The sequence below is a fragment of the Anser brachyrhynchus genome (genome assembly GCF_964034855.1).
Source record: "Anser brachyrhynchus genome assembly, chromosome: 1".
Lineage (NCBI taxonomy): Eukaryota > Metazoa > Chordata > Aves > Anseriformes > Anatidae > Anser > Anser brachyrhynchus.
This window is the reverse complement of record NC_137694.1, coordinates 102861651-102871700: the sequence shown is the minus strand read 5'-3', so window position 1 is coordinate 102871700 and position 10050 is coordinate 102861651. Positions and strand designations below refer to the sequence as shown.

The following is a 10050-nucleotide window of genomic DNA, read 5'->3' as shown; positions in this document are numbered from 1 at the left end:
CTCTGTGGAAATGAGGGAGGGGCGGCCCTGAGGGGGAGGAGGGCGACGCCGCCATGTTCTGTGCCGCCGCCAATGGGCGGGCAGGGGCGGCGGCGCCGCGCGTGCGCGTGGCCGTTCTCGGCGGCGGCGGCCTCCACGTGTGGTGGCGGCGGCGGCGGCGCCATGGGGCGGAAGCAGGACCCGCTGAGGGAGAAGCGCGGCCCCGGGCGCAAGGCCCGCAAGCAGCGGGGGGCTGAGGTGGAGCTGGCCCGCTTCCTGCCGCACGGTAAGTCCGGTACGGCCCGGCCCGGCGCGGTGCCGCCGCCGTGGGCCGCCTGACCGCCGGTTGTCTTCCCGCAGAGGAGGAGAGCGGCAGGAGGAAGCTGTCCAGCCACGCGCGGAGGAGGTGAGGGGGGTCCCCTTCCCGCTGCCGGTCCCCGTCCCGGTGCCGGTCCCGCAGGGCCTGACGTCCCGTTCCCCTCCGCTGCAGGGCCGCCAAGAGGCGACTGGGAGCGGCGAGCGGCCCGGCGGGGAGGAAGGAGCCGGGAGGAGGGCGGCAGCCGGCAGGTGAGCGCTGGGCTGGCGTCGGTGTCCCTCAGGGCCTTGCTTTGGGGACGCCTTCGGGCTCGCTTCTGGGACATGCCGCACCAGGTAGGAGCGCACTCACTGAGGAGTAAAGCGGTGAAGAGTCTCTCTTCTGAGCTACAAAGCCACTTCTGAACTCGCTCTCTTTGTGTCAAGGTTGTCATAGGGACCTTGAGTAGATGAGGCTTTTAAGAGCACTGCGTTAAATCCTGTGCACCTGAATATGCTGTCACGGTAGGCAGGTGGGGATCAACACAGACTTCAGGAGTAAGGAGGACTTTACAATACATCAAAGTAAATACCGTAAGAATTTTACAACAGTGTTTTAACATGGTAGTCTACTTAAGCTTTTTTAAAGTTGCTTTGGAGAGAGTTAAGAACACGTCTTTTCTTTTTTGACTGGTAAAACTAATGTGGAGAGTAAGCAGACCCCTCTCATTGACAGGCAGCTCAGGTCCATTTTGCATACCAAGTCAAAAAAACAGGATAATTTCTTTTGAGAACAACACCTAGCTTCTAACTGCTTGTTCTGCCTGTAGCTAAAGAGCAGGTATCCCCTCAGAAGGAGACGCATCCCAAAAGGGCAGCAGGACAAGCCCCTCAGCGCAAGTCTGGCTTCAGTGACGGCAATGCAAAATGGCTGACTCCAGCCAAAGCCAAAAAGAACTTGTCTAAAGGAAACAATGTGGAGTTATCCAGCGATGGTGAGGTGGAAGAGTGCAGCTGGGAGATGGAGGAGGAGGAGGAGGATGAGAGTGGGGAGGAGATGGTTGATGATTATGGCGCCTCATCGTCTGAAGAGGAAGAGGTAAGAACTTTTTGCATTTAATTTTGCAAGAAATACTTGACTTTTCTGGCTGCAAAGACCCAGCAAGTTTAGGGGAGAAGGGTGACCTTACTGGGAGGGATGGATGATGAGGTGGTGGAGAGCTTTGTCCTTCTTCACCCCACAAGAGCAATTTCAAGTTTAGCAGCTGGTACCAGCACAGCATTCAATGTCTTTTTTGTTGTCCATTTTAAGCACAGCAGATAAATTTCGCAGATGGCAAGGAGTTAAGAGGGTATTCATCAATACTGTTTCATTAACATTTTGTCTTTCTATTTAGTTGCTGCCTATTGAAAAAGCTGCCCTGAAGCAGAAGTCTGACAGGTGAGGATTCGAGAACGTCGCAAGACAGCAAAATCTTTCTTGGTTGGATGAGGAACCTGAGTTGTTCATTCTTTTCTATCCTCTCTGACATCCAAGAGGCGACGACTGTGAAGAGCCTGTACAACAGATTGTTTTGTATAAAACGTCCATTCTTTTTCTTATACCTAGGGGAGGCCTCAGTGAAGATGACAGTGAAGAGGAGGAGGAGGCTGAGGAGACAGGCGGGCAGAAGACAGGACAGAAGGAAGAAGAGGGCAAAGATCTGCAGCTCAACCTAGATATAGATGAACAGTTCAAATTGCCAACTAACGAGCAGATTGAGAAAGAGAATATCCTTTATATCTGTGACATCTATAAGCCATATGCACGCAGCAGTACGGAGCCTGAGCACAGCTGAAGAGCTTCCAGTTTTATCATGCGTATTGTTTAGCAAGATGCCTGATGAGGCATTTTTAGATGAGCTGCCCTAGCAGTTGCTATGTAGTGCTACAATACAGTATAGCTAGGAAATATGTTATGCCCTGTAAAGGGCTGAGAGCCTGCCCCAATCTTCCTTCTTTTTAGTCCTAAATGCATATGGATATCTGTCACATAGTGTATTCCCCTCTACCCTGATTTCCCGGCAGGTGTTTGTCTAACCCGTTCATAGAGCCTCTGGCGGTAGCAATTCCAGCATACAAAGTGCTTGCTCTTGGGCTTTGGTGATTTTCATTTCCTGCCTCTCCCTGTGCAGTTTAATCTTGCTTCTTCTCTTTCTCTTCTGTTCCCTGTCGTTGTCTTTGGGGAACTTCTGGTCTCCTTTCTGATGCAGATAACGTTTTCAGCATTGGAAGACCTTTTTCATTGTCGTCTTTTTCCTATTTTTTCCTGTTTATTTAACTAACTAAACCATAGTCTTTCAAGTGTATCACAATTTCTGCCTTGTGAACTTTTCTGTCCAGTTCTGTCCTTTGAATCCCCCTCCTGGTGAACTCTGTTGGAAGCTTAAACGCTAAGTTCCGTAGATGTGAGTGATCCAACAAGGCCTTTCTGGTGCTTGGTGATGTGGCAATTCAAGACTCCCATGTGAGTGATTGTGCCTGTGAAGAAATTAAAATTAAGTGCAAGTTTATTGGTTGTTTGTGATCCCTTAACGGTCTTTCTACCCGATGAGCCACTGGACCTGCACATCATTCACCAGCGCATCAAGGGCAACATGGAGGTGCTGCAGGACTTCAAGGTGAAGCGGGAGGAAGGACGTACACGACAGGAGTACCTCGCGTTACTGCGCCGGGACATGGCTGCCTACTACTCCTACAGTGACTTCTTGCTCAAGAAGCTCATGGATATCTTCCCACTCCCCGAGGTAGAATCCTCCCTAGGCTGTATCTTGGCTGACAGGTGAGGATGTGGCAGCCTCCCTAGATCTTCATTTTTACCTCCTTTCTTTTGCTTTCTTCTGTCCAGCTGATAAACTTTCTGGAAGCCAACGAGGTTCCCCGTCCCGTGACCATTCGTACCAACACACTCAAGACGCGGCGACGGGACCTGGCACAGGTGAGCAGAAACCAGTGGCTGTTTCCTGCGCTGCCTGTCACACAAGGTTGTGCCTCAGCCCCATCTCGTTGTCTTGCAGGCTCTCATCAACCGTGGCGTGAATCTCGACCCCTTGGGAAAGTGGTCAAAAACTGGACTTGTTATTTATGACTCTTCCGTGCCCATTGGTGAGATCACCCTTCCTGTCACAGGGCTGAGCTGACCCGCTCTTGGCTCTCTTTATTTCATGCGTCTTCTTTTGTTCCACCTTCCCTGCGCAGGTGCCACCCCTGAGTATCTGGCTGGGCACTACATGCTGCAGGGAGCTTCCAGTCTTCTCCCCGTTATGGCTCTGGCTCCACAGGAGAATGAACGCATCCTGGATATGTGCTGTGCCCCGGGAGGCAAGACCAGCTACATAGGTACCACCCAAGAGCCTTTCTTAGTCTTGGGAGGGATGCTCTGCAAAGTGATGCGTTTCCACTAGTCTATGCGGAAAGGGGAAACAGAATGAGACTGAATTCAGGGAAAGAAGGGGGGCAGCTGTACCTGTGGGCAAAAGTGCAGGAGGTTTTCAGCCCTTTGCTGATGTGTTTTGCCCTCTAACAGCTCAGCTTATGAAGAACACAGGTATGATCTTGGCCAATGACAGCAATGCTGAGCGGCTGCGTAGTGTGGTGGGGAACTTACATCGTCTGGGAGTCACTAATGCTGTCGTGAGCAACTGCGATGGACGCCAGTTCCCCAAGGTATGTGCCTATTTGCTCCGGGGTGTTCTTCCTGTGCTTACCTCTATGCAGAGTTGTGCTGTCCCTTTAGCAAAGCTTTGTTCTGAGAAGTCATTTCTCACAGGAGAATGAGCAGAGCTGCAGGGGACTGTCCTTGTTACTTCATGTGGAAACATGAAGGTAGACAGGAAGGAACGAGAGATCTTTCCTGCTTTCCCAGTCATCTGGTTCCATTTCTAGTCTCAGTCTTGTTCTCAGTCCCTACCAATAAACATAACTCTAAACGCACGTCTGCCTGTAGGTACTCGGAGGGTTTGACCGCGTCTTGCTTGATGCTCCTTGTAGCGGAACAGGCGTCATTTCCAAGGATCCTGCTGTCAAAACCAATAAGGTGAGTGGCTAGTGGGGATGCTAGATGAGGGATCAGGTATGCGTCGTGAGAGGGAGGACTTTAGGGCAACTGCGTTCTTGGGAGATTTCTGTAGTAGGAAAATTGATTTTTTCCTGGTCTTTTCTATTCTTCCTGTTGCATTGGAGCTAGCTTTTTTTGAGGTTAGTTCTTCAGAAGACTCCAGAATCTCGTATATCTTGTGCCTTGTTCTCCTGTCACCCCTTCATCCACAATAGTTTCAGAAGCCTGGGGGTGCTTCCCTGTACCTCTGGCATCCTAACCTGTCTTTCCCTTTCAGGATGAGAAGGACATCCTGCGCTGTGCTCACCTGCAGAAGGAGCTGCTTCTCAGCGCTATAGATTCAGTCAATGCTGCCTCAGAGACAGGGGGCTACATTGTGTACTGCACCTGCTCCATCACAGTAAGTCCACACTGTGCCATGGTTATCTCCTCAGTGGGCTGGCGAGCCTTGGATCCTAATGTTTAATCTCTGGCAGGTGGAGGAAAACGAGTGGGTGGTGGATTATGCCCTGAAGAAACGCAATGTTCGTTTGGTGGCCACAGGACTGGACTTCGGCAAGGAAGGTTTCACCAGGTGCGTGCCAGATCACAAGCTGCACAGGTGACTGACTCTTCCTTGCTGACCAGGGTTCATCAAGGGCATTCTGTCATTTCTCATCCCTTTTCCTCCTCCAGGTTCAAGGACCGTCGTTTCCACCCGTCCCTCAAGTATACACGGCGTTTCTATCCCCACACACACAATATGGATGGGTTCTTCATTGCCAAATTCAAGAAATTCTCTAACGCTATTCCCAAGGCACAGAAAGGTAACCTGGCACTGGAGGTCTACTGAGCTGCCTCGGCCTGCTCTCACAGGCAGCTTACCACGCAGAAACCACATGGGTTCTTCCTACAGCACTTCTCTCTCTTGTTTCAGATGAAGAACCCGCTGTGGAAGCAGCAAGTCCGTCCACTGGCCCTGAGACTGTCGTGGAGCCTCAGCCAAAAAAGAAGAAACTTGAGGAATCAAAAATTGCCCAGGAGCAGAAAAAAAACCAGCCTGCTTTGAAGAAGAGACATTCTTTGCAGGGTCAGAAGAGACCTTTGAAGGCTGTCCAGCGTTCTTCCCAGAAGTCACATGCTCAGGTCCCTGCAAGGAAGAAGCATAAGGTGAAACAGAATGGACAGTGAGAGGAACTGCTCTTCCAGGTGTTGTATCCCTCCTTAGGGAGCAGAGGTCGGGGGGCTGTCCTGGCTGCGTGTGTACCATGTTGCTTTTCCTGCTCTGTGCAGATAATCACTGCAGTACTGAGTGCCCAGGACAGCCACAACAACCCCTTTCACTCCTTTCTCTCCTCTGCATCAAGGACTGACACGCTGACACATTAAAAGTTTTATACTCTTGTTCAAATCTTGTCCTTTTCCCTCAAGCATTGAATGGAGAACTCTGTTCCCTTTTTCCTTTGCAGCAGAGGCCCCTTCCACTTCCATCTGATGCCCTGGTTATTTTCAGTGTCTCTTCTTACTGCTGTTGTCACTCTGCAACATGGATGTTTGGGAGCAGCAGTGAAATCGTAGCTGCCTGAATGAGGTTTAAGTTGAATGGTGCCTGTCAGCAGAGCGCTTAGGGCAGGGCTGGAGCTCCTAGGTCAGTGCTCCTTTGATGGTCCCTAGCTCCATGTCGTTACTGTCTGCTGGTCCATTTCACTCTTGTGATTGTCCCCAGTTCTTCCCTGTGCTCGTCAGGGAATGGTTAGGGTTGGAAGGGACCTCCAAAGGCCATCTGGTCCAACCCCCTACGCAAGCAGAGCCACCTAGAGCAGGTTGCCCAGGACCATGTCCAGGAGTTTTGGAGATCCGCAAGGAGGGAGATCCCACAACCTCTCTGGGCAATTCCAGTGCTCTGTCAGTCTGTCTCCAGTATCTCCCAGTTGGCCTCCCAGACAGCAAATGGGGTTGCTGCTGGTCCTGGTGCTGTGCGATCATGTTCTTTTTGCCTGTTTGCTCACCCATATATATGGTTGGTTTTCCTCAAGATGTAACAAGCAATGGTCTGGGCTGTTTCTATTTTCTAGGTTCCTTTCCCTTGTCAGTGTGACTTGGTATTCTCACCTTTGATTCTGCTTTCTAGTGAATAAATCTTTTTCTAGAGACAATTTATAAGTAAGCTCTCTGCCACGAATGCTCTCCAGTGTCTGCTCCACCATCGTTCTGGAGTTGGGTTGTTTAGCCAGCTAACTTCACATGGGGCTTTGCCTTGGTTTTCTTCCCCACACTTTGGGTTTGCAGGAGAACTTGTTGTGCTATTACAGTGTTTTGTGTCTGGTTTTAAGGACAGCTGAATGCAGTGAGGTATAGGATCTGGGGAATTACCTTGCTCCTAGTCTTTTCCAGGTTCAGCAAGTAGTGAGACTGAGCATGAACTCCAGAAATACGTGTGCACACACAAGTGATAGATACAACCAACCTCAGACAGATTAGCAGGAACAGGAGAAATGGGCTATGATGGGTGCTGAGAAAAACACAAATAGCACTCAAAAGCGGAAATGGAAAAAATGGCCCAATCTTGTTCTTAACTGCAGGCTGATCGAAGTTTGGGTGTGTTAGCGGACCTTGTGAATGCACGCTTTGTAGATCTCTGGTTGCTGGTCTGCAGACTTGTGGTCTGTCCAGTATCTGGCTCTCAGATCTCTTATCCTGTTGGTTGGTTACTCCAGCTTGAAGTTTGATAGCATTTTTCAGATGCTCATGTTTGCAGAGAAATAAATATATATAAAGGTATAAATAGCTTAGTACGAAGATAGCGCAACTGGACAAACTTACTAACCAGGCAGTTTCCAGGTGACTGGCCCCTCATATATATTCCTCTCCATTTTCCCATGCTTATTTCTCCCTCATCTAGCTTGATGCCTCCTTTTCCCCACCTTTGATCCTTTTTAGCATTGCATAAAATTTACGAAGTACAACAGTTCCCCTCAAAGGTCCTGTAACAAATTTTCTTTTTCCTTCCTCCTGCTAATCTTCTTTTCTTTTGAGTTAAAAAGTCTCTGGCTGAACCTCTTCAAGGATACCCTTGAATGGTTGCTGTACTCCTTCAGTATGTCAGTCTTAGGAGTCCTGGTGTTTGTTACAGCCCTTGTTATCTTCTTAGGGCTTATGTATCCGTGTGTTTAATTTATTACAGCTCTGCTTTTTTTTTTTTGTAGTGTTGACTAGCCATTAAACATATCCCTACAGCTATAAATTACTTTTCCACCTGCTTCACAGCGAATTAGGGCAGGGAGGAGCCTCTGAATGAATCTGTCTCACTTCAAGCTTGTGTGGTGAAGTCTCCGGACTGCCTAATATATACCCTAGGGTTTTCTAGGGTTCAGAAAAAAATAAGTCAATGCTAGGCACTGATATGAATAGAAAAATTAGTAAAATGGAGAAGGTTACTTCCCTGTCTAAAATAACAGTGCATGTACTACTTCTGTCTGCATTTCGAGTGTCCTCTGTCAGGAAAAAAAGGATTGTAGGGATAGAAAATGTTCAGAGGACAAGTATAGCTACAAGAGGAGCAGCTAAAGCCTAGGCCTTCCTAGCTTGGGGAAGAGACCACGGGGAAAGAAGTAATACAGTGGTGTGTAAAAGTGTGAGTAACGCTGAGAAGACGAACAGCGAACAAATGCGTGCTGTTTTCCGATGAGAAGAACAGATCCTAGGACCCATCAACTTCACCATAAGCTTCTAGCATCCACAGGATGTTCCACGGTTGGTGTAGATGGCTGTGGAACATCCTGTGCATGCTAAAAACTTACATGGGTTAAAAAACTAGCTGTATGCACAAGTAAAAAATGGTTCCTTTAAGAGCTAGTAAACACAGTTGGCTCATAAAATCCATAAACCATGAATGGCTAAAGGCTGGAAGGGTGTTACGAGGAGGTGTCACTGCTTGCTTTGCCCTGTTCACCCCCTGTAGTCACCCTCCGCTGGAAGCTGCTTCTTAGGTGGACCTTTGGTCCAGCTCAGGTGTCCCTGGGAGATGGTCCTACTGCTGTGCCTGCCCTTTGTGTTCCCAAGGTGATCCTGAGCTCTACCCTGCACCTCCTGTCCCTCAGCTAGGTCCTGTACAGGGCTGCATGCGTGGCTGCAACAGCTTCCCATTAGGCTAAGCCCTGACTCTGCTCCTCAAGCCTTGTTTCTTTTCTGGTTCCAGCAGATTTCTCCAAGAGTGATAAAATATAGGATTTTAGCTTAAACCTGATAAGTGGAATTATATAGCAATCTCCCAGCTATAGCGTGGTTTGTATCTAGAAATGCTTTACCTCTGGAAAGCTGTGAGCACATCCTTTTGGCAGAGATGCCAACCTGTCTCACTTTGTTGCTGATACATACTGAGGTTCCTACACTGTCATGGAGCCTCTTGGCTTGGCAGCCCGTCTGTCTCGATAACCCTAGTGGCAGGGATAGAAAGTGCTTGGTCGGAATCCCACTGTAACAGCCTGGTTTCGAGCGGGTCTCCAAATTAGGTCAATCCCCTCTGAAAAGTGGGAATAGACAGTGTCTTCACCGGGTGAGTAAAACCAGTCTCTTACCAAACATCATTCCACTTGCTCTGCTTGCCTGCAAACCTTTCGCTATAGGCTGGGGGGAGATAGACGGAAGGTGGAGCTTTATTAGGTGGTTCTCCCCAACTCTGATTTTTCTTTCAGGCACTATGGTTATTTCTTCTCAGATAACATTGAGGTGGCACTGAAATGCTAACATCAAGCCGCAGAGGCAGTACCTTGCATCCAGCAGCTGGGAAGTTTGGTTGTTTGCCCCTGCACTCTGGTCTGAGGCTGTTTATCTGAATATCAAAGCTGTTGGTAGTATGACTTGCAAAAGCAAGAGTTGGGGCAGAGCAAGGCAAGAACTGAGACAAAGCAAGATTGCAAACAGAGCTGAGGAGTAAAAACACTGTCATGAATTAAAAGCTGGTCATGAAAAATTGGTGCAGTGTGTCTTGGGTATCTATTTCTCTGTGCCCTGTGCAAATCTTACTGAGGTGGCATTTAACTACTTCAAGAAAAAAAAAAATGGGCAAGCAGCTCTGTAATAGACCTACCCCATGTAATGAAGTTATTTAGGTAAACAAGGCCAGAAGCATGCAAAGCAAACTTGGAAAATGGAAGAAATGAGCTGCTGTGTTAATGACTGCCCCTGTGAGGAAAGTATTAACGCATGTTGTAAGATCTTAAGTAGGGATGCTACACCACTGCAGCCTTGCTGTGATGGAGGAAGGAAACCGAAGGCTTCCGGGGAAGAGGCTGAAGACAATATTGAAGGCATAATGGAAACATAAGAGAATCTAATAGCAATAAGAGAATCTAATAGCAATATAAGTCTATCACTGATGGCAGTGATGTTGTGTTCAAAACAGGGTTTGCAGCCTGCAGCAGCGTTGTCTCTTGTCAAGCTACATTCAGAGGAAGGGACTGAAATACTGCATGTTTCAGGAATTTGGGCACAACATTTAGATCCTGGATTACTGGCTCTTGTTGTACATAACCACATAGATACACTTCTAGAAGCTTACAGCAGTAGATTTTTGCTCATCTAAGCTGTCCATCTGTGTTCCTAATAGGCAGAAGGTGGAGAGCCTACGAAGTATGTACTTCACATACGAGAGCTGGCTACACAGCTGTCCTCGGCTGGTGCTTAAGGCGTTTCTCTCTCAA

General features: G+C 48.6%; 1 protein-coding gene across 1 annotated transcript; it reads left to right on the top strand.

Annotated features, from left to right (window-relative positions):
* Positions 1-82: 82 nt before the first annotated feature.
* NOP2 (NOP2 nucleolar protein) lies at positions 83-5759 on the top strand. The gene is made up of 16 exons (XM_080585756.1): positions 83-265; positions 340-385; positions 470-546; positions 1104-1372; positions 1671-1714; positions 1883-2043; positions 2860-3059; positions 3161-3250; positions 3330-3417; positions 3511-3651; positions 3839-3978; positions 4259-4348; positions 4647-4769; positions 4846-4943; positions 5045-5175; positions 5286-5759. The coding sequence occupies exons 1-16, from the start codon at positions 163-165 to the stop codon at positions 5537-5539; spliced, it is 2055 nt and encodes a 684-aa protein (XP_080441882.1). The 5' UTR covers positions 83-162; the 3' UTR covers positions 5540-5759.
* Positions 5760-10050: the final 4291 nt, after the last annotated feature.